Source organism: Simochromis diagramma, unplaced genomic scaffold (genome assembly GCF_900408965.1).
Source record: "Simochromis diagramma unplaced genomic scaffold, fSimDia1.1 OVJJ01000571.1, whole genome shotgun sequence".
Taxonomy (NCBI): Eukaryota; Metazoa; Chordata; class Actinopteri; order Cichliformes; family Cichlidae; genus Simochromis; species Simochromis diagramma.
In genome coordinates this window covers 599987-624446 of record NW_024386885.1, presented here as the reverse complement: position 1 = coordinate 624446, position 24460 = coordinate 599987, and the positions used below count along the sequence as shown (strand labels likewise).

At 41.3% G+C, this 24460-nt stretch overlaps 2 protein-coding genes across 4 annotated transcripts; one reads left to right on the top strand and one right to left on the bottom strand.

Moving 5' to 3' along the window:
• The first annotated feature begins 1992 nt into the window (after positions 1–1992).
• Positions 1993–12396, top strand: LOC120734542 (E3 ubiquitin/ISG15 ligase TRIM25-like). 3 transcript variants are annotated; one of them, XR_005696029.1, is made up of 12 exons: positions 1993–2107; positions 2324–3086; positions 3651–3746; positions 3845–4078; positions 4189–4357; positions 4451–4480; positions 4618–4683; positions 5130–5324; positions 7748–7858; positions 8454–8570; positions 8846–9086; positions 10741–12396. XR_005696029.1 is itself a non-coding variant. In XM_040033381.1 (11 exons), the coding sequence occupies exons 2-11, from the start codon at positions 2346–2348 to the stop codon at positions 8992–8994; spliced, it is 1905 nt and encodes a 634-aa protein (XP_039889315.1). In that variant the 5' UTR covers positions 1993–2107; positions 2324–2345; the 3' UTR covers positions 8995–9148. The 3 variants fall into 3 exon arrangements, 2 of the variants coding, with proteins under 2 accessions (XP_039889315.1, XP_039889314.1); XM_040033381.1 differs by lacking the exon at positions 10741–12396 and having other exon boundaries at positions 5133–5324; positions 8846–9148; XM_040033380.1 differs by lacking the exon at positions 10741–12396 and having other exon boundaries at positions 8846–9148.
• dgke (diacylglycerol kinase, epsilon) lies at positions 12211–24162 on the bottom strand. The gene is made up of 11 exons (XM_040033383.1): positions 23428–24162; positions 22802–22961; positions 22590–22709; positions 22342–22485; positions 22094–22251; positions 21048–21096; positions 20816–20929; positions 20585–20656; positions 18192–18319; positions 17973–18084; positions 12211–16008 (listed from the first exon to the last, which is right to left on the bottom strand). Exons 1-11 carry the CDS (start codon positions 23877–23879, stop codon positions 15787–15789), a joined length of 1731 nt encoding a protein of 576 aa, XP_039889317.1. The 5' UTR covers positions 23880–24162; the 3' UTR covers positions 12211–15786.
• Positions 24163–24460: the final 298 nt, after the last annotated feature.

The following is a 24460-nucleotide window of genomic DNA, read 5'->3' as shown; positions in this document are numbered from 1 at the left end:
CTCCTGCTTCTTAAACACTGGTCATCGATTCTGCATCAGATTAAGATCTGGTGTTGAATCCAAAATGGTGATTTGATCACTTTGAACCACTTATGACACGGTGACCCATCATGCACTGGTCATCACCAAATTGCTCCCAGATCTATGAAGTCACGAGGATGTTTTATCGTATGGTCAGTGCATGTAACACTATAAATACTGTGGTGTTGTTTTAAATTTGACTTCTTTTCCAATAAAACTCTTTAAAATGCTTATGATTGCTCCTCGCTATATAATAGAAACATGTCAAATAATAAATAAACAAATAGTGTGAATAAAGATTGAAGCAAAGGGGTTTCGAGTTTTGTGTAAATTCATTATTCTTTCTTTTGCATTAGGAAGATGATTTGAGTTTTAGCTTTGTACAGTCTGGTCTTTTGAGGGTCTCTGACATTTTTTACTTCATGGTGTCTTGTTTTGATATTAGGTTTCTTTCATGGCTTTGTCTCGTCCCCATGTTTTGTCCCTCACTCCCCCCCTCTCTGTGTCTCCGTCATGTCTGTCTTCGGTCTGCCTTACCCGTTTCCATTTCCTTCGCGTCTCATCCCTTGTCTCCCCAGTCTGTCACTTGCTTCCATGTCTGTTAGTCCCCTTTCCTAATGTCAAGCTTACGTGTCCTTTTCTGGGTCTCGATGTGCGTGTTACTTCCTGTTTTATTTTGAGGGTTAGTGTTACTCAGATCCAGCTGTGTCACGTCGTTGTCTCCCTGGCTGTGCGTGCTCCTTGTGTCTAAGTGTTCACTGCTGTTTCCAGGTCACCATGTTTCTTGATTTCTGTTCTGTCAGAGTTTCAGCTTTAGTGCAAAGGTTTAAAAATGGTATTAACTGTTTAGGAATTAGACCTATTTTTATACAATAAAACCCATTTTTAGAGGCTCTGTGATAACTGGACAAACTAACATGATTTTTACTATCAAGATTGCTTTTTAATGTTTGGAAGAAAATCATTTGCAGTCAGTGCCTGCCAGCACTCAGCTAGGCATAACCAAATGTTGCTTTTCCCATATGTTTTGGGTTATTATCTATTTGCAGTGTAAAGGGTCCACTCCTTTTTACAACATTTGGTTGAATCTGAGCAGGGAGTATAACTCTGTATACCTCACAATTCATCTTGTGGCTTCTATCAGCAGTCACATTATTAACAGCGAGCCAGCTCCACTGACAGTCGTACAGGCCTGTGCCATAATGTTGCCTCCACCATGTTTGACGGATGTCGTCGTCTGTTTCAGATCATGAGCTGTGTCTCCTCTTCTTCATACTTTTCCTAACCTGTTGTTCCAGTTTCTTAGTGTAACCAGTGGTTTTCATCTTGTTCTAAACCGTCTGGATTTACATTTATGAAGGCATCTCGTGATTGCAGACCTCGACAGTGATACAATCAAGAGTGTTCTTGGTTCTTGGTCAAGTTAATTATCCAGGGACTTTTGAGTCTCTGAACATGGAGAACTATGCATAAAAAATTACTGTAATTTCTAAACAGATAATGTAATATTCTGATTAACCCCCTGAATTTAACCTGAAATTCAAAACTTCAGTCACAGCTTGATTTATTTTTCATTTAAAATCCACTATAGTTGTATACAGCGGTAAAGTCACACAACCTCTGTAACTGTCCAAATACTTGTGGATCAGAGTGTAAGTAAGTGTATTTGGTAAATTATTGCTACAATTCATTTATTCTAGTTTTAAAAAGATGTCTTCTGAATTCACCAGTGATTATTACTAGTAAAAAAAAAAGACAAGAAAAAAACATGTCTTTCTTTTCAGAAGGACAGGTGGCATAAGGAGCAGGTACGTTTTAGGTTAAAGCGGGCACACGACTCTCTTCGAACAGACTTTTTCACCGTTTTCCATTTTAAAAAATGTTTTGAATGTGTAAAAAGGGATGAGAAATAACTCATTTATTTCTCACAGCGAGAATCAGAATGTGTTCATAAAAAAAAATTATTTGGCTCTGACGTGCGCTCGGAGGGTGGTACCTGTATCACGAGTCCTGTTACGCAAGCAGGAAGACTGTTTTTTCTATAGCCAGAAGAAAATCTAGTTTTCATCACGCGCAGCAGAGGCCTGTGAGTATAAAGCGGTCTGCAGCGTTTTGTTTTGCAGCAGCAGCTCCGCGTGGATTCTTTGTTAGTGGTTATTTATGTGCAACGTCATGAACTTTACTGCAGTAAAATGGCTGTTCTGAGTTTTGGTGCGAGTGCGTTTGCTGTTGTTTAACTACAGGAGGGGTTGGCCTTCGTTGATTATCTGCTGTAATGATAAGTTTCGTTTGTGCCTCGCAGCTTCATTCGCATCAGTCCCATCATGGCCGAAGTGGACGAGTCTCAGTTTTCTATCATGAGTCTGGAGGATGAGCTGACCTGCAGCATCTGTCTGAGCACTTTTGACTGTCCGGTGACCATCCCCTGCGGACACAACTTCTGCCAGGACTGCCTGCTCGCCAGCTGGGAGGACTCGTACAGCTGCCCTCAGTGTCGAACCGTGTTCGACACCAAACCCGAGCTGAAGAAAAACACGGTCCTCATCGCCGTCGTGGAGACCTTTAAATTGAGATCGAGCAAGAGCGAAGACAACCTGACTGCAGAGGAGAGCGAAGAGGAGAGAGGCTATGAGAGCGAAGAGGAGAGAGGAGAGGAGAGCGAAGAAGCGAGCGAAGGGGAGAGCGAAGAAGCGAGCGAAGGGGAGAGCGAAGAAGTGAGCGAAGAGGAGAGAGAAGAAGAGAGCGAAGAAGAGAGCGAAGCGGAGAAAGACGATGTCATCCGCTGTGATACCTGCATGGAAGCAGAAGCATCGAAGACCTGCCTCACCTGCATGGCGTCTTACTGTGAGGAGCACCTGCGCCCTCACCGGGAAAACCCCGTCTTCCATCTCCACGAGCTGAGCGAGCCTGTCGGGGACCTGTCGGAGCGCATCTGCTCCGACCACCACAAGCTGATGGAGTTCTTCTGCAGCCAGCATGACCGTCTGATTTGCAGCTTCTGCCTCCAGCATATCCACAAAGGATGCTCCTTCTTAACTCCGGAGGAGCAGAGGAACCTGAAGGAGGTGTGTTTGCATTCACATTGACGATTGTACTGTATTAAACACTGACTTATGTACAGAGTTAACTGTTTCTCCTTAATTCATACATGTTTTAACTTATTTAATTTGTAATATTATAAATCAATATGTTGGTGTGTATATCTTTAAACAAAGATGGCAGTCAGCTGACTTCCTGGAGAGGAAACATTCCATCTGTATAAAAAAGATGGAAGTGGGTTCATACCTGAAAAGGGACCCTTGTGTACAACTGTTTGTAAATGACAGCCAAGTTCAAGTCTTCCTTGCTTTAACAAGTTTTTCTTAGTGTCGTATGCCAGGCATTGAGCTGTGTCTGCTTTGATCTCTAGTCAAGGCAACACTAGAAACAGATAAGAATGACCTCATTATAAATAAAGTTTAACAATATAAAACATTTCCGCATGTAAGATGTAGTTGAAAAATGAAATAATGGAATAATGCAGATGGTGGACATGCAGTCAAAGCATTACTTGCAAAGTTCTCCAGGCCCTCTGAGCAGTGTCTGTATGGAATTTGTGCACTTAAGCTGTTCTGTGTCTGTTCTTATAGTCTGACCTCAGAGACAAGTTGGGTTTGCTGAATGAGAAAATGGAGAAGACTGAAAATGTTGTGTTTCAAATGAACAACATGCAGAGTATGCTGAAGGTAATTTCCACATGTCATACAGAGACAAAGTAAATGTGCTGGCAGTAACTATGAAAAACTCACTGTTGTCATATCTTATCTTATTGTTACTGTTCCAGGATGGAGCAAACAAAAGAAAGACGGCACTCGCAGCTGTCTATCAGCAGATGAGGGACATCTTGGCTCAAGATGAACGCGAGGCCCAAACTGAGGTGGACCGTGAGCTGGAGCTCGGTCAGATGAAACTTCGGGATCTCACAAAGAAGTTCGACGAAAACTATAATAGGATGGGAAAAGCCAGAGAAGATATCAACAGGCTGCTGAGTCAATCCCAAACCTCGGCTTTTCTACAGGTGAGACGAACACCCGTGGAAAACTTAAACTAAAGAATAAGATAGAATGGGCGTGGTTAAGTTAAATAATTAGGACGTTTAAATAAAAACCTTTCTTTTCCCCCCCACAGGCTTCAGTTGTGTTGCCCAAAGTTGTAAAGTTTGAGCCTCACGTGCCTCGAATCAATCTGGACTCCAAGAAGGTGATAGCGACGCAGAGCTTTGCTGCAGCCCTGAGGGAGACTCTGATGGCGATGCTTAAACAGCCAGTTGAGGCCAGATTACCATTCTTTAAAGCAGGTCTGTGTGCAGGCACGCATTAGCAGAAAATGTAAATTTGGATTCATATTCTAAAAGATTAACGAAGCCAATCATTTTCACGTTCTGATGCAGATCTTAACACTGGTGCATTTGGGGATTCTGGTGAGTTTGTGTCTTGTGGAAAATACTGTTGAGGATTTTCTGTTAAATGTTCATGAATTTATTCTTCTTCAGTGGTGACTGTTTCTTGGGAAGTATTTTGGGAAGCACTCTTTAAATGTAACCTTTGTTTTTAACAGGTGAAACAGCAGCTCCTGCCTCCAGACCAGAAAGTGCTGGAGGTAGTGAATCCCAGCCAAATTCTGGTAAGTTTATATCAGCGAGGAGTTATTATAGGATAATATTTGAATACAGTAACATGTGAACTGAAAGAGTATCTGAAAACATCTGCCAGTTTGACTATCTCCTAGTGTGATACAGGTATTCACTGTAACTATAATTTTAAAGATGATCTCATGTTAATAATACACGTACGATAATGTGGTCTTGTTGTACAGCTATAATTACTGACTACACCTCCCTGCACTTGTTATTTGAGCGTATTTGCAAGAGAAGGCACACTGTGTAAAAAAACGTATGTTACATTTTTATTTAAAATACTGCAAATCATATTGTAATATCGTTAATTTCCTTCCTCAAGCACATACGTGAAAACTATTTAAAACATTACAAGCACTTTGTGACACGTGATCCTTTACAGTGTGATAAAGATGTTCAGAGTGCGTTCTCATTTCACTGTTTCATTACTCAGCAGCGCCTCAGCAGAGAAGCAACCCCTCGTTCCACAGTCCACTGAGCAGTCCACCCATCCAGCCGTACTACCAGCCGGTTCCTATCCCCGTTTTTATTAGACCACAGCAAAGATGGAATCCACCCCATTATCCACAGGCCCAACCTCGATTGCAACATTTTGGGCAACCTCGATTTTATGCCCAACAAAACACAAGTAAGATACAACCTAAAATCTCTCTCTTACACACACACACGTCTGTAATGACAAAAATCATATATGTCTGTGTAAACAGCTTAGTCTCCAATCACCACAAACGGGACAATGTGTTAATTAATTGGTGCCCTAACAGCTAATTAAAAATTCAATGACACATAATACCTACCCTTTGCAAGCCAGCTTATAAATGATGAAAGACAGAAGGAAGATGAAGCCCCATTTTTTTTAATAAACAGTATTGTTACACACATTGAAGGAACACCTTTGTTTTATTTCAGCCTGATATGAAATCATATCTACTAAAAGTCAGTGTGCTTAAGCCAAACTCGATCAATCTGATAGTGCATTTAGTGTTTTAACAACTTACCACTGGGCATGTCTCTGTTCTGAAAGACAACCATGATCGTGCAGTCAGTTAAACACGTGAAGAAGGTGGGTGAAGACCTAGACAGGGATTGGTTCTAAAATTACCTTACTTCATCGCCCATACTCACGCAGAAGCTTACGGACATTTGTAGATGTCCTTCATGGTTTGGCAGTAATAGAATGCAGCTAGGCACTTTTACAAGCTATTAGGCAAGAAGCACTTTGAGGCCGAGTCCTCCCATAACCAGTAAACCCATCATAAATTATTTAAACTTTCAAAGTATAAAAGACACATGTCAAAACGAGCCTTGTGCCAAAGTGTTGTCTTCATTCCTGGCAGTCATTATTAAAATTGAGGTCATAAACTGATCGACCGTAACATTAAAGCCACCTGTCCAGTATTGTGTAGATCCTCATTGTGGTGCAAAAGCAGCTCTGTGACACATTTGTGTTTGCCGTGGCGTCTGGAAAGATTCAGCTTGTTCTTGCAGATGCTCAGCTGGATTTTGGTCTGTGGAGTTTGGAGTTTAAGTCGATGGGCTGAACTTTATTATGTTCTTCAATCTGCTCCTAAGCAGTTTTAAAGGTGTGGCAAATCTTCCTGGTGGGGGAGACCACTGCTGATGGGGAGTGCTGTTGCCATGATGAGGAGTGCTTACTCTGAAATGTTTAGGTTGGTTGGCGCACGTCAAAATAATATCCAAATGAATGTTTGGACCCAAAGTTTAAGAACACTCAATTGATTAACTGCAATAAAAAGCACACCATTGATAACAGTGATAAGTCCTCATAAAAAAAAGAGGAATTATGGATTTGATCAACTGGTCCCTGAATGAAATTGACACCCTCTTCTCAACGAGAAGCCTGAGCTCGGGTGAGCCTGAGTGTCCTGGAGGGACTTTCCCTGCTGGATACACGATGGACGGGTGGCATAACTGGAGGGTCGTGTGCCTGGCGGGACTGTCGATCGAGGACATTGAAGTTATCTACCTTTTCGGAACCATGATAACAGGGTTTTTGCTGATCGGAGCTGGCTTGGCCCTGGCTTATCGAAGATTAAAGAAAGCGGAATCGGCTGTTCAAACCCCCACAAGGCTGCCCGCTGTGATTGAAATGATGGGATGAGTCGTGAGTTCTTAAAATGGGCTCATTGAGCGCAGCACGGATAAGATCTTGGAGAAGCTTGAGGCTGCCGTGAACACTCAGAATAAGACCTCTGAGCGAACATTGGGTCACATCCTTGAGAAGCTCACAGCGGTCGTGAGTCCTCAGAATCTGCTCTTTGAGCGCAAGAATGACAACATCATGGAGAAGCTCACGGCTCTCCAACGGGAGATTGAGAGACCAGTGTCGGACTGTTAGAACAGCTTTGAAATTCCAATGAGTTGTTTGCACTAAAGTAAAAACCACCATCATTTCATGCGGCTACCACTTCAGCGCCAGCTGTGGTCTCAAGGCTGGATCTGAACAAAAACACCCTGATAACAGACTGTTCTTCCTATCCTACGCAAGGCCACCGGGGTTGGCTGGAAGACTGTTTACTTAGCCTGGCAGGGTGAAGGACACTGTCTCAGCTAAACTCTGGACATACATACACACACATATACATACATATGCAGATATTTTTCCCTGGATCCAACGCCTCCTGCAATGTTTGCCTCCCCGTCGATGGAGACAGCGGCTCAGCCGGAGGCGCGAGGAATTGCAGCGTCTGCGACCACTGTGTACATTACAGTTCAGTGTGCCGTGCGTGTCTGCAGCAGTCCTCGACAGCGAAGTTAACAGCAGCAGTAACCAAAGTTCTGGAACCTTTCCAATAAAAACAGCTTCTCATTGAGCAGATGTTGTATGTTGGGTTCGTAAATGTGCCTTTAAAAGCAACTTCACAAATCAAACATTTATAGTAATTCTAGCATTCACACTGTTCATTTTAAACCTGACAAAATGTAATTCAGTATGCCTGTGTACAGTTCAGATTAGTGGACGCGTTGCACATCTCCTGTGTTAACGACAACCGACTAACTGTGGAAGACGTTTTGCATATTTTCCTTTAGATCAAGACAGAAAGCCGCACAGTGCTCCTGGAGGAGGTAAACCAGCCGGGAAAGGATCTGATTTCACCAAGAAAGATAAACCAAAAGGCCATCCTCCTTCTGAGAAATCAAGTATGAAGCACTCACATCCTCATGTGTTATAAAAAATGTCAGACTGCCAGTCAAATGATCAATAACAACACTATTCCACTGATTAAATAAACAGTACACATAACAAGAAGCCCTCTGAGTGCAAACCTCACTCTCTGGGCGGTGTTTACTTTTGAGGGATTATTCCATTTTGTACTTAAGAACTATATAGGAGGAGCTAATGGCTAATATGTATTCATTTGTAAATAACTGGCCATGTAAAACTTGGGCTTATATAATTGTATACCGCAGCATAAATCATCAGCTCATTCTGTTTCTCTTGACAGTATTTTTTTTTCAGTATTTCTTTTTAAATTAAAGCACATTTTGCAGTCAACTTGAAAGGAAGGCAGATGTGAAATGTAGCAGTGAGGTGAGAGGTCAAATGTGACAAAACTGTGTGCAAACTATATTGTGATATTTAAAACAAAAATGCTTCCAGAAAAGGTTCCAGCTTCTGATCTGACCATGGGTTTCTCTGCTTTTTGATATTTAATAAATTTAAATCAGATTAGTTTAGCAAGTGTCGCTCATCCTACATTAAAGACAAATTACTAACTACTGTGTTTTCCTTCAGATCCAGACAGGAGGCCGCACAGCGCTGCTGGAGGGCATAAGTCTTCAGGATCTGGGAAAGGATCTGATTTCACCAAGAAAGATAAACCCAAAGGCCATGCTTCTTCTGAGAAATCAAGTATGAATCAAATCCTCATGCGTTATTAAAAAATGTCAGCCTGCCAATCAGATGATGAATAACAACACGATTCCACTGATTAAATAAACAGGACACATACAACAAGAAGCACTCTGGGTGCAAACCTCACTCTCTGCGCGGTGTATAGTTTTAAGGGATTATTGTATTTTGTACATAAAAACTGTGTAGGAGTGTTATTTGTTTGTTGATTTGTTTAGCAAGTGGTGCGCATCCTACATTAAAGACAACTGACTAACTACTATGTTTTACTTCAGATCCAGACAGGAGGCCGCACAGCGCTGCTGGAGGGCATAAGTCTTCAGGATCCGGGAAAGGATCTGATTTCACCAAGAAAGATAAACCCAAAGGCCATGCTTCTTCAGGAACACAACACTCGCGTCCTCATAGAAATCAGAAGAAGTAGAACCAATATTTGATTTTAATCTGAAGCCTGAATGCATTATGAGATTTGTGTATATATCTATCTGTAGCTTGCCATCACCAGTGTGTGAATGGGTGGATGATAGAGCTGGGCGATAGAGCTGGGCGATAGAACGATAACGATATGTATCGCGATATAACTTTTTCTCGATAGAAAAATTAAACTATCGCGATAGACCTCGCCGCTCTTGTCCTCTTAAAAAAAAAAAAAAAAAAAAAAAGAACAGCCAATCCAAATTAAGTAGCGCAGAGCCGAACCAATCACAGCCGCAGCGTCACGTCACGTGACTTGTTACGTACAGCACAAGTGCCAAGCCGCACATGTGTATTTGTTTGGGAAGCAGCCAGCCACCGTACCGCCCGGGTAATGGAGGAAATGAGTGTGCCGACTAGAAAAATCAACCGAGCGTGACCGAAGGTTACCGAAGAGAAAACAGATGATGGTTCCAATGCCGGAGAGATTGTCGAACGGAAGAGCCATAGAAGTTCCGTAGTGTGAAGGTATTTCGGCTATTTCAAGTCTGACAAAAAACAGAGTAGCGTGCACTGTAAATTGTGCCGAAAGCAAGTCTGGAAATACAATAAACTGGTGCATGCGCTACGTCCACACGTACCTGGGTATTTTTGAAAACGCAAATTTTTCTATCCGTTTGCACCTTCCGTCCACACGTAAACGGCGTTTTTGGTCACTGAAAATGGAGATTTTTAAAAACTCCGGCCAGGGTGGATATTTTTGAAAACTCCGTTTTTGCATTTATGTGTGGACTAGAAAAACGGAGAAAACGCAGCGTCAAAGGTGTGCGCATTTTTTGATGTCACACTGTGCGCCACGTTATTGTTTCGGTGAAATGAATTTCTACAATACTGTTACTGTTAATTCTACTCTCTGCAGTGTTTAAATGCTTACATATACACACAGTTACTGTCCCTCCACACATACGACTCTGTTCTGCTTCTATGCCCCAGCTTTGTTTACTTTTTCCCACCGAGGCTTCTAGACTTCTGATTGGCCAACATTTCTACACGGTTAGGAATCTAGCGCCACCTGCTGCTTTGGCATGTTCATAGCAGCGTTTTCCTTCATTTCTCCCTTTATGTGTGGACGGGATTATTTTTTAAAACGAAAACGGAAAATCTCCGTTTTAAAAAATACCTGTGTACGTGTGTATTCAGTCAGCCTCAATCTCTGACTGGAAGCGCTAATTCGTCATTCGGCTTTTGTCAGACTAAAGTAACTGTTAAAACTGTTTGAAAAGCTAAGCTATACAACAAAGAGAGATTGAGAATTTCCTTTTAGTTCTCAGTTTATTTGATATTAACAAAAGTTAGTCAGTTTTGTCTGTTCTTCTGTAAAACAAACTAAGATTTATTTTTAGAATTAATATTTTGTTTCTAAGTGGAATTGACAATTTAGTAGCCTGTTTCGTTTGTTCTATTTTGAAACTTAAACGCTTTAGCGGCTGCCTTTTGTGTAGTTTGCAATATTTGCCTTTATTTATCTGAAAAAGTCGCATGTTCCTTAAGTACATCTACCCTGTTGAACTTATTATGGGAAATAAATATTTAAATAAAAACAAGCTGCTGATTATTTCACATTTTACTTGTGAGCAACGGCACATTTAAATCTTACAAATATAGTTATTTGGCTTATATCGTGATAGATATCGTTATCGCCTGAAATGAAAAAAACATATCGTGATATGAAAAAATCTTATATTGCCCAGCTCTAGTGGATGATTGTGTATAGTGTAAAGCGCTTTGGGGTCCTCAGGACCAAGTAAAGCACTATACAAATACAGACCATTTACCATCTATCAGATTCTAATTTAAAATTTATTAACAACATTTAAAGCTCTAGAAAGCCAGTCTCTTTCCTGTATTAGATAAGGTAGTTGGCACACAACTCCACTCATACTTAACTAACTTCATCTTTGAATTCACACATCAATAATGTCACGCAGTCTTCATATTTCCAACTGTGCAACTGTCTCACTCCACATGCCACCATGTTCATTCGCCATTCTTGTTCATAGCCTCGTTACTTTGCGGATTGACTACTGTAATTCACTTCTTTTTGGTCTTACTCAAACATGTCCAGAACTCTGCTGCCCGTATTATCACCAGGACCCCTTCTATTCACCACATCACCCCCGTCCTACAGCGGCTTCATTGGCTCCCGGTCAAATATCGCATCAGTTTTAAAATACTTTTGTATACATTTAAGGCTAGTCATCATCTCTCCCCTCCATATCGCTCTGATTTGGTTCAGATCACCATTCCATCAGGGTGTCTTAGATCCTCTTCTTCTCTTTCTCTCTCTGTCCCCTCCCCTCATCTTGCCACTTTCAGCTGCTCTACTCCTTGACTTTGGAATTCCCTTCCTCCTGACATAAGAAATGTCACTTCCTTTTCTCTTTTTAAGTCTAGACTCAAAACTCACCTGTTCAAAATAGCTTATCCCACGTAACCTTTTCCATTCTGCTATTTTAACCCTGTTTTATGATTTTGTAAATTGTCTGCTTTTATGCTTGCTTTCTAATTTTCTGCTGTGTACAGTGTCCTTGAGTCTTCTGAAAGGTACTTTCAAATAAAATGTATTAGTATTATTATTATTATTAGTAGTAGTAGAATTACAGACCTGCTGAGACCTTATTGGAGCAGTTAGCCTCCGATTTCTGGTCAGGTTCTTTGAACTGTTCCACACCGCTCTTTTAACTCTGTCTTTAAAAGTGCTGTGCAATCATCACCATCATCATTATTATTATTATTTTTATTACAGCTTTGTTTAGTCTTGGATGATGTGTGATTAACACTTGCATTAACACTTGATCTTGGCCTTGGTGGAGACCATCAGTTTTGTTTTTCTTAAAGAGTTTGGGATCCTCTCCCTTTAGATCAGAACCTTAAAAATGACACCCAATGTTTCCTTTTTAAATAATGATTTGATGATTAAAAGGATCCAAGATGAATATTACGTGAATAAAGGTCAGCACAAAACACAGTGTAAGTGTTGTAGCTGCTGTTTCAAACTGTCTCTTTATCAGTGTTTGCAAAACTGGTGAATGATTAACGAATTCAAACATCATGTGTCATGTTTGTTAGTGTGTATGTAGCTGCTGTTGTAATCTTTGACCAGAGATCATGGCTGCTGCTTTTCAGATGTCTACATAAAAGTGAATAAAGAGACAAACACAGTTGGTTTATATATGAAAATATTTATGGGAATGTCATCAAATTCAAAAGATCGCTTCATTACATTCATTTCAATCAAAATGAGTTTCTCTCACCTGTAGTAGTAGTAACCCATCAAACCCTCGCTACGATTCTTTTTGTAAACAGCTTTGTTTGACTTGATTGTTTGATAAAAGCTTTTTCCTCCCCCTCAGATGGCGTTTCTGTGTTTAAAGTTTTTCTGTTGTTTTTCTAATGGAGTCATCTTGTAATAAAAATTTGTGATTTTTGTGTTTTCTGCAGATGTCTCTCACTCTTTATAATTATTATAATTTTACCCATGTCAAAAAGAAATAGCTATATTCCAATATGCAATAACGAAGTAATATCAACAGCATTTTTGTACACACAACACAGTGAAATGTAACAATTGAATTTCAAATGCAAAAGCTGAGCTCTAGTAATCTAATCCCAGTGATGGACAGCTGCACAGCTTCACTCAATTTGCCTTAGACTCTAAATAAATACTGTTCTGTGTCTTCATAAATAATAAACTATAAGCTATGACTTGGCAGAATTCAAAACAACCATTAATGTCACAGTCATATCTCCCAAACAAGTTCATTAGCCGCGCTAGCATCACAGGGAGTGCAGTTCCTTGAATGACCACTTGAGGCTCTATTCAAACGAGAGTGCCGTGTTCGAGTGTCCAGCGTTGCCGCAGAAGAAAACACGTTCACAGCTTGATAGAAAAAATGTGGAGGGTTTCATAACAGCTGTGCAGCGGGTGAATTTTATTAAGGCTTATAGTTTGCTTTGTTAGCGCTGTAACAGGTGGATGTCAACACAGACGGCTGTAAACAATCGCTGTCTTCTAGACTTTACCTCAGATAATCGGATTAATGCGATGGAAAATGTAGTTACACTGAGCATGTAATCTTTTCACTGCAGTTATCTTACATATAACTTAGCTTGCTGCTACAGTCCATCCAAGAAGGTTGTGCTTCACTTTTTATAACTTAATTATATTTTTTTTAAATTTGTAAATAAATAACAATGATAATAATTTTTAAAAAGCATGTCATAATAAGGGCTGTTTTTTGCATGTTGCACTAATATTTAATTACTAATTTAATTCAATTTTATTTATGTAGAACCAAATCCAAATCTAGATAGCAGTCGCTTCAAAGCAAAGCACTATAGATTCAACAGTAAAGATCCTAAAGTGTACAGAGAAAACTGAGTCGACCCCCTATGAGCAAGCACGACAACAGTGGGAAGGAAAAACTCCCTTTTAACAGGAAGAAACCTGCAGCGAGCAGCTAGGTGTATGGGGGGAAAGACAGGACAAAGAACTGCTGTGGAAGAGAGCAAGACAATGATAATAATAATACTAATAATAATTAATGATTAAATGTAACAGTATTTACACACAGAACTTGGTAATCAAGCTAAAAATGTGGCACTTCACCCTCTCATACAAATATGGCGACTTCTGGCTCAAAATAACCAAAAAGTCCAAATGCTAAAATTTAGGTGACATGACAGTACCAACGTCCATATTTTATATGTTTGGTAAGATTGAGCTAAAGTTACAGAAACGCTGGTGGAATCAGCAGTCTAATTCACGTTTCATAATATTAAATTTTAATTGAAAATATGTGTATCTGATGCAGCCATGACACCCACTGCAGCTGTATTCAGCTCCAAGCAAGGATGTTGGCATGTTGTTCCTGCTATGTTAATTATGCTAATTCTCTATAAACAAAAGTATATATAGAATTAGCATCATGCTAACATTTCTCAGGTTGTGTTTGGAGTTTGAAAACTGTAGCTGAGCCTGAGACAGACACTTAGTTTTACTGTTTTGAGTATCACATCATGATCTGAAGTGCTCTAAATCAACCAAACATTAGGATTCATTGGAGATGACTTTCTCTACAAAACTGTAGTGACTCCTACAAAAAGCAGGGTGTTTTCTCTATAAATATACTAGAAGCATGATGCTAGCGTGGCTAAGGACCTAGTGGCTTTAAAACCCTGTCACATTTAAGCAGAATTCAGTGCAACACAGACAGCTCTGGTAAACATGGATGACAAGGTAAAAGTTCAAGCAGGTGTCCTTGAGCGACAACATTCGCCAAACAAATAGAGGGCGATGAAACCATGCGGTTTGGTTAACTGCCAGGGAGGTGCATATTTTGAAAGCAGTAGGCATCGCGCGGCAAAACTCGTATCCCTGTTCAGCCTTCGGAGCAGCTCCGGGTTCAAAACGAAGCACTAACTAACAGCTACAGACATTCCTGATATGACTCCTCGCAGCAGACCAGCTCAAACAGCAAAACACAGAAACAGAAAAGTCCTCCTGCAGAAATTCTACTGAGTACAGAATAAACAGGAATTAGTATTTCACCTGAACATTACATGGATACGTACATGCGTGTAATGATCCTAATATATATGAAGACCACTCTATTATCCTGTCTACAGAAATACTGTCTTAAGTGGGCCACCTTGTGGTGACTTTTGGGTTAATGGGAGCATAATCTCAACAGCAGCTATTACGACGATCAGCAGTAACATCAAAGGTCAACATCCTGGGCAGTTTAAGGTACTTATCAGTGTAAATGCCAAAAAGTGCAACACAAAATATGTAAACAGGAGCAAAACAGAGGAAAAACAACGGTTCAAAATGAAGGCAAAATGGACCCACTAAACTACGTCTACTTGGCAGTACTTCCCAAACAGGCCTCAGCAACTCTGGCTATTTCCTGTAGCTCATACAGGAATGTTAACCATAGTTTATACACTTTAACGTATTATAATTTAACAGTTTGGCAAATGGCAGTGCACTTTAACGTAAACACTGATGTCTGCTGATTGATAACACACTGCGGTTTTATCAGAGTCCATGCCCCATCGAGTCCACACATTTCAAAGCCTGTGTGACTAAAAACCTGCCAGCAGTGTGACGATGAGGATCCTCAAAGACCATAACACATTTGACACATGAGCCACTGGGGCCTGCCAGCAAACGCAGGTCTTTCACCTTTTGTGCTTTTTGTGGAATACAAAATTTGTGGGAAATAAAGCATCAACCAGACAGCGCAACCTGCTGTTCTCTCAACAAACACAACGTCATCACCTGCTGTTGATTTAAACATGGCTTTTAGGGGTCGGTTAAACCTGGGCAACCTGTTAGAATGGCTCACCGATACCTGCAGGGCAGCACGGAGAATTCAATTGTAAATACAGAGTAATAAATACAGTATCGTCGTCTATAGATTATCTATGGCGCGGAGGATCAGTGCAATTAAAGAGCAATCTGTCCAAGGAGAGACTGCCTGAGCTCTGAGTTAAAAGGGGAGTGTGTAGATAAAAGACCGAAGAAACAATTCACGCCAGCTCAGTAACAAACTAATCTTTCTCCGTCTGTGAGCTCTCTGAAAAGATTCTAAATTAAAACGTCTGTTCTAATCATCACGATGTGACTACAAAGACCTCGGAGGAGGAAGACTAATGCAAAGGAGGGAATAATGCAAACTAGGCAGAAATAAGTAACGAGGATAACAAGAGCTTCACGTCACACGATGTTTGCGGCGGGTCACGCTCGAGCAGACGCCGGCCCCGCCGCCCTGGGTGAGTCGTGAGGAGTTGGGCTCTCCGTCTCAGAGGCGCTGGTTTCATCGTCATCATCGTCCGTCTGCTCTGCGCTGTGGTACAGCATAAAAGCCTGGGTCTTATGGGTGATGGTGATGGTGCAGGGGCCCTGCGCCCACGGCTCTCCATCCACCTGCATGGGCATCGTGGAGCTCTTCAGAACCAGCTGGAGATGGAAGAGCAGCGCACAATGAAAAAATGTTAGCTAAATCATACGTAGGCCTATAGGTTAGCTTAGCCCAAACATTCACAGTCTAAATAGCGATCAAGTATACATACTGGTACAACAGTGGGTGCTCATGCTAAACACGACCAAATTTTTAAATCTATGTATATAAAAGTGATCACTGTTTCAGGTTTTTTTTTCTACTATTGGCTCTGTAGATGACCATATATAGCACACAGGCACACAGCTCCAGATGTGAACACAGATGTACAAACCTTCTGTTTAGGAGAGACAGCCAATCAGAAGACAGTTGACTTATAGGGAGACATGTATAAGATAAATAAGACTTATTTTGAACTGTGATTAATGCAAAGCTACTCCAGTAGAATCCAATAATACAAATGTGTAGCTCAGAAAAGGTTTACTTTATTACCTTTAATAATAACAACTCAACGTGAGACTAAAATCAGTAACTTTCATCTTTGTTCTTTTTTTTTAAATTTCAGATCAGATTGGCAACAGTCCAGTTTAAAGCTTTCCTCGACATTAACAGCCTGTTTTTTAAATCAGTATTTATTTTTTATATGAAAGATTTTATATGTATTCTCTTATTTTTATTTTTTTTTGGAAGGTATGTGTAAGTGCCACCCTAAAGTACCTTCAGAGCCCACCAGGGGGCTTCAGAGCAAGCTTAGGCAAACACTGGATTTGGCCATTAATAGCAGTATTTTAAGCCATATTTCTAATTCTTCTGATTGAAGCCTGTGAGAGCAAACAAAACAAAAAATGTTACTGATATAGATTATTTTTCTTCTCATCTATAACTCTGTTCCTCCATTACCTACACCCTCAGTTAGCAGCGATGCTTTTAAAATGTATTTAGTTAAATATGTGAGATATTCAAATACCAGTAAAATGAGTTTGTTGTTGTGGGTGCACTCTGGAAGCAAAGTCAAATCCACACGCAGGTGCGCCTTTGCAGTTTTTACAAAATGATGTTTGAAAGTAGCTGCTGTAATCTTAAGGCTTTACACAGCAGGGCGTGTAAAATCTGTGCAGTGCTGGAGCCATTTATTCTTTTTTTCCTTTTTTTTTTGTTCTTGGTTTACTTTTTATCTTGGGTTATTTACAAGGTTTATTTTTAGGTTAATAATTGCTTAATTTTTTGTTTTGTATCTTTGTAAGTCAGACAGGAAGAACTGTAAGGCCATTTTCTGTAAGTAAAAGGACAGTAGTATAGGACCAGCATGCACTGGGGTGGGCCTGTGGTTTTTTCCAGAGCTGGAGAAGCAGCAGGAAACAACATAAAATGGATCTTTGTTTGTTGCTTGCCAAACTGGATAAATAAACCGTAAAACACAACTTTCAAGTTTTGGACATTGGACTTTTTTTTGCCTGCGTACAAAATATCACCACAGTTACAATATTTATGTAGTTAAATATGTGAGGTATTCAAATACCAGTAAAATGAGTTTGTTGTTGTGGGTACGCTCTAGCAGCAAAGGCAAATCCACACACAGGTGTGTGCATTTATAGTTTTTACAAAATGATGTTTGAAAGTAGCTGCTGTAATCTTAAGGCTTTACACACCAGGTGTGTAAAATCTGTGCAGATATTGCACAAAATAAAATTATTCTCAACTCACTCCCTGATATCATGAAATATGTTCAAAAGCATGCATCAGGATATCTATTCTGCAAAAACGCATCGCTTTTTCACTACATGCTTGGTGTGTGAAGGCCTTAATTAACAGTGAATTTTTTAATGAACGCTCTTTATGTCACAATGTAAAAGGAGAATGAATGAAGGTGAAATCAATCGAGGGTAAATGGACACATGCAGGAGCTCAGTGACAAAAGCCTAATCAGATTAGTCACAATTAGATTGGATTGAGGCGAATGGCAGTGAAAAGTAATTACTGTCGTTCTGCGTGGCCAGTAAATGAGGTAAACAGGAAGCCTTACTCTGACAGTGTGAGCCTGTCCCAGCCGTACAGGGTTGGCCAGCTTGACCTGGATCTGCGCACAGTGGAAGGAGCCAAACACACCCACCACCTCCAACAGGCCATCATCCAGCCTGCAGAGACAGGAAATAGCATGCTTACTTTCCATAGTAACCTGAAGCAGTCGGTGCCAGATGGACCGTTTATATTTTCCTGACCAATATGCTCTTAAATGACCTACCGGGTAGGGGGGCACGGTTCATCTCCCATACCCTCCCACAGCCTGCAGCCTCCGCCCCAGTAGCCGATGTTACAGACTATGATGCCCTCCAAACTGGGAAGCTTCACCCTTTCCCCATCCAGTTCCAGCTGTGGCAGGAACACATGCAAACACACATAAATGTTTCACAAATCTTTATGTGTTATAAAAAACATTTTTTAATAAGGATCTCTCTTACAATGTCTTATATTAAAGAGCTGTAGCTACGATACACACTGATGGAGACATTTGTCAGTAAAACCACCTCAAAATGGGCAAATATGTCTGAAAACGTTGATCAAAACATAGAAAACATCAACCAGGTAAGAAAAATGAGACAGTGCTGACTATAAAATATCTAATTTGTTTTTACACATTAAATAAACAAATTAATTAGATTAGCATTATTACTGGCAGCACTGGAAACAAGGCTCTTACTAAAGTTAAAATAAACATCTTCAGCACCTGCAAAGCTGAGTAATTAACACTTCTTGATTCTGAAATTTTGAAACCTATAATTGAAAAGCTGTCAGGTTGTTTTTTTAACCTTTGCATTTTCATTAAAGTGTAATCAAGGAAAGTGTGAATTTTTATTAAAGCTTGGCTACATAACAGCACCAAAAACATCTAAACACCCGTTCAGCAAACTGTACGGGATCTGATAAAGAACTGGATTCCTGCACAGCGTCTTTGGGCTCTGTGACAGGAGACTCTGACTAATCGCAAGTGAGCAGAGGACAGAAGGATTCAAATCCTGTGTGAAGATAATTATTTCTAAAGTAAATTCACATGTTTGTATTTTGGAACTTTCTTTTCATGTCTCATCAGAAGCTTTTGGACCGACTTGGCAACACTGGGACCAGTCGGCTTATATACAGACGCTGTTTTAATTTTAATTTGGATATCTGCCGATACCGATATGAATCCGATATAGTGTTTTTTAATCAATAAAACTGTTTTTTTAAATATATTGCTGCATTTTGTATAAGATCATACTCAAGTTTAAATAAACAACAACACTAAAGCTATTCTGTTATACCTGTATGTAAAAAATACACTGCACTAATACACAACTATTTCTTAGTTCAGCAAAACTGATCAATCTAATAAACTTAAACCTGCTCCATCCTCCCTATTCTGGTATTTTAAAGAGTCCTTAGCAGAAATATTAAGCAACCTAACTAACAGGGTTGCAAACTCCCAGCAAAAATAAATAAATAAGGAACCACCCCCAACCTTCCACCTCATGATGCTTAATCGACGTAATCAACTTTAATTTGATGCAGTGTGGGAAAAAAAATACACAGAAATAAATTATTTTTCAAGAATAATTAAATAGATTCAACATCTTTCTTCAACATAATTGCAGACTGCGCAGATGGTACCTTCCCAAAGGAAAAAGTAGTATAGCTTACTAGGGTGTATTAGACTTAACAGTTACTATATACAGTAATGGACTTCTATATGTTTTACATAAGATTAAAACTTTGGGTGTAAGATTCAGATAATTATTTATTAAAAGCTAGACATTTTAAATGAGAATAAGAAAGAAAAGTATGTCTTTGTGCCCCCTTTTCCCTGTTAATGCCCTATCGGCCCCCCTGGCTAAACTTTGCTAGATCCGCCCCTGCACAGTTACCAGCCGTCAGCTGCGTAGAAAAGGATCCTGGTGTAGAAAGTAATATTAAATAAATCCTAACAACAGCTTATCAAGCTTAAACGTGCTGCTGTTGTTCCGCCGCTGGTTTCCTCTTTCTGGCGCGAAGTGGGCCAAAAACAAACAAGAGAGACGGAGTCGCGACAGAAAAGCCAATCAGCTGATCATTGATCAGTTTCACGGTTGAAGTAGCAGCAGGACAGGCTGTCGCTCCATATATCAGTTGTTAAGCTTAACACGGGAATGCTTTACAAACATTCAGAGATGAACTTACACACTTGCGTTACTTCTCTCTGGGATAACGTCATTGGAGATGAAATGCTGGTTTGGTAGCGAGGCTCCAAATACACACAGCCACTCTATCACGTGAGCACGCTGCTCCGACATGCTACGGTTATGAGCCGAGTTACGCCATGTCGCAAGTTTTGTGAGGTGCTTTTTTGATATTTAATGGATCGGATTACATTTTTTTATTTCTCTCCGATATCCGATCCAGTAATTTACGTCAGTATCGGACCGATACCGATACGTAATATCGGATCGGTCCATCTCTAGATGAGACACTGGTTTCTCTGCCCCCTGCTGAAGTCACAGGACAACCAATTCACATTTATAGAGAAAGCTTGATATGGCAGTGACTTACAGTGACTCTGATTCTCTTTATGAGCTTAAAACAAAATTTGCATAATGCTTCATCACGTGCACAAGTCCACCGTACCTCGATCCTCTTATCCAGATCTTTACATTCCTGCACTAAACAATCTCTGGTGCCATACAGGAAGTACACAGCCTGTGGGAAGAGGAAAGTACTCATTACTACAAAATGAAGCTGCATCTTTATGTCTCTACCAAAAAAAACAACAAAAATAACAAAAACAGTTACAGGATTAAGAGGTTTTTGCATTCATATTTAAACCCTGAGCCTGCTTTGTTTATTCAAATTACGGACCTTGTTGATGATGCGGCTGGAGAAGAAGGAGGGCGTTTTCTCACGGTGTGCATGGAAACTGAGCGCCATCAGAGCGTCGGGCCCCACAGAGAAGTAGTTGTTCATGGACAGAACCTGAGGAGGAAATCCAGCGTCTGCTTTATAGTACAGCTGAGTGCTTCCGCGGGTCAGGCATTAACATGTCACGAAAGACATCGGTGTTCATCAATCAGCACAGAGAGAAAAAACTCACCTTTGGTTTACGAAAGTAGACGCCTTTTGATGCTACCTGGACTTTCCATCTGAAAATAATCATGAAGGTGTTTAGCGGAATGAAAACAAACACAAACGGGTCAAAACTTTGGATTTCAGGAATCAAAGTTTTATTTCTATTTGGACTATTTACATTTCCTCACGTCTCGGTACTCATGCTGACTGTAATAACATTACACAGCTCTAATTTTTTAAGCGTAAATGATAAAACACAAATGTCCTTTTCATTTGTAAATCACATGCTTTTGAAAGTGCAGCTTGTGACATCAGATCACAAGTGGAAAACATTAAATCCAATGTAAACAACCATGAGGACACAATGTGACCCAGCCACTCAAACCACTTCTCGAGGTCAAGTGAGACGCATTTGACCACATCTGATTTGCAGTGTAAATGACTACAAGCCCACACCACTGACTGAACATGAGCTACAGCCACCTGATGACGACCCTACAGAAGGCCCCAAGCTGAAACATGTTACCCAGTAAAGTTTTTTCATATTCAGCAACTGTTGCTGGAGTTCTGACCTTTTCGTACTTTACCCTCTCACCCAAGTACCTCTGGAAGGAGGCTAAACTGTGCCAGAAACCGAGGTTTAAGTTTTCTACGAGAATAACAAACGCTGTACCCCTTGATTTATGACATTAGTAAATACTTTCTTGATGAGTTCATGGTTATGGTTAAAGGTATGGATCCTATTCAACTCAAAAAGGACAATAAAGTAGGGTACATCTTAGGGGTTAGCTAGTGGATGATCATGATGTTGAGGATCGACAGTGGTCAAAGTGACTCACCAATTAATTTCCTAACATAGAAAGAAAATGTAAACACTAGCCGTCAACTAGAAGACACATCTGACCGCTTTTGTATAGATATAGTCGCCAAAGACACAGGACACAGGGTGTTTTAATTCCCCAAATACCTAAGAGACTACAGTTTTAAAAAGACTGGTGAACCTGATCAGTCTGTTCAGGCATTTCTGACTGATCCTGAGGAGTACCTGTCATCAGTATCAACACCGCTCACCTGTCCATTTTCACCACTTCAGCATCGAGGATGTTACGGAGAACCTGCTCCACGGGGATCTCTCCAGCATAGCCAGCTCCCCAGCCTAAAGTGTTAGAGAGGTCATTTCCTGTCCCCAGAGGCAGGATGGTCACCCTGGGGATGAACTGGTCCTGGCCCTGACAAAAGAAAGTAGAAAAGTGTCAAAGCGAAGAAGTAATGTGTAAAAGAAAGATCGCTCTTTTTTCTTGAGCGCAGAGACGTCTCACCTTTAGCTTCATAGCATCGATGGCATCGAGCACCCATCCCACCGTGCCATCACCTCCACACACCAGCACCTGGACACTGCCGGGGGGAAGGAGGGTGCACAGCTGGAGGGCTTTGGAAGGAGTCAGCTGAGATAGGTCAAACACCTGGAGGTGAAGCAGAAAACAAGATTAGTTCCAGGATCTGAAAAAGAGCAATGACAAAGTTTGCTCTCACTGAGACAAAAGATGCAGGCGAGCTGCAAGCTGACCTGCACCGGGTTGAGGAGGGTGCGAAACTCCCCCAGCAGCACCTCCCCCATGTTGTTCCCACTACGCGTGTTAGCCAAGACCAACACTGGAGTCCAGCCGCTGCCACAGGAAGAGCCGAGCTACAAGATACAAGCAGAAAACGCATTTTTAAAACATCCCCGGAGCACCCGACATAGGAGCACTATGACGAGGCCAGTCGTGACTTCAACACCTTGCTGTACTCGTCGGGGTGCCTGCGGCGCAGCTTGTTGACACGGTAGAGGTAGTGAGGGGGGATGATGAGGTTGTGGAACTCGCCCAAGTCGCACACGTCTCCATCCGTCAAGCTCTCCATGCAGTCATCGTGCACTGTGGTCTGGCACCACACACACCTGAAGGAGGAGCAGGGGGAGCGAAACTATAAGAAAGGTGATGAAGCACATAAAAAGAAATACTGCCAATGAAAGGAAGACCCTGAACTGCTCACAAAGCGGGGCATGAGTGTCATGCTGAGGTGGGGTCTTTTAAGATTGAAATTTGCTATGTTGAACAGCAGCAGGAGCCCATTAGAGGTGGTTCCGTTATTACATGTAAACCCTAAAGTCATGTTGAGTCGTGAGAAAACCCAGATTTAAAATTCTAAAGAAGAAGAAATCGATGTGATTAAAAACCAATCTACAAATATAAAGAAGACTAAATAACCACAGTAAAGAGTGAGGTCTTTTATCATCCAGCTCTAACTCAGGAAACTTGATCATTTTTCTTTTAACTCGTGGGTGTAAAAAGAGGCTTTTGGTTGCAGAAACACGGCTGCACATCTGTTGCATCCCTTCAGCGGTTCTCGTCCAGCTACGCTACCTGAAGTCGCAGAGTTTCGGCTGGGTCCCACACTGCTGCTTGCATACAGCACAGTAACTGGCCAGAGGCACATTTCCGCGGACCCAGCGATGCTCCATGGCTCCTTCGGGGCTGGAGGGGGCCATGATCTCCTTGCAGGACAGGCTGCGGTCGGCCCGGCGCAGGCACTGCTCGTCGGCGCACACGCCGCAGCAGTCGCAGAAAGCGCCTTGCAGGATGTGCTGGGAGCACACGCAGCAGTAGGTGGGCTTGTTGAACAGGTCGGTGTAGTGCCAGCCGTGCTTGCTCTTGCGAAAGAAATCCTTCATGTGCGATTTCCTCTTGGAGCGTTGTGCGCTGCACCACAGCGTGATGATGACCGGAACCACGACGGCCACGGAGGTCCAGAACAGCAGAGTCCACTCCTCCCGGGAGCCGCAGTCGTCCTGCGCCTCGTCCCCTTCTCCGCACATCGCTGCGGGACCGTGGCGAGACGCTAACGAGCGGAAATCAGTAGAAGGCAGATAAACGGCACCTAAAGGAGACCGGACACGCTCCACAGCTCCACGCGACGCTCATGATCACAAACACTAGCCGGAAGCTGGTTCTGAATCCAGCTAAAATATATTTTCACGTATAGGAAGGTGTAAACAAGAGGACAGAGATATGACGTTAAAACCACGAGCCACCTCCTGATAGAGCATCAGCAGAGAGTTTTCACATGACAAGATGATCAACCCACGGAGGAAAAAACGTCATGACTTACATACTGCTGGGTAATTTCAGTAATAATGATTCAGCAAACTAAACGCTTATAATAGATGGCACGAAGCACAATGTAGGCCTACAATATTTGTAAAATGTTTAAAGTTTCATATTATAGAAGTATTTATCATATTTAAGGAAGCAGGGTGGTTTTCGTGGTTAGCACTGTTGCAAGAAGGTCCTGGGTTTGAATCCAGCATCTCTGTGTGGAGTTCTCCCCGTGTCTGTGTGGGTTCTCTCCGGCTTCCTTCCACAGTCCAAAGACATGCAGTTAGTGGGGTTAGGTTCA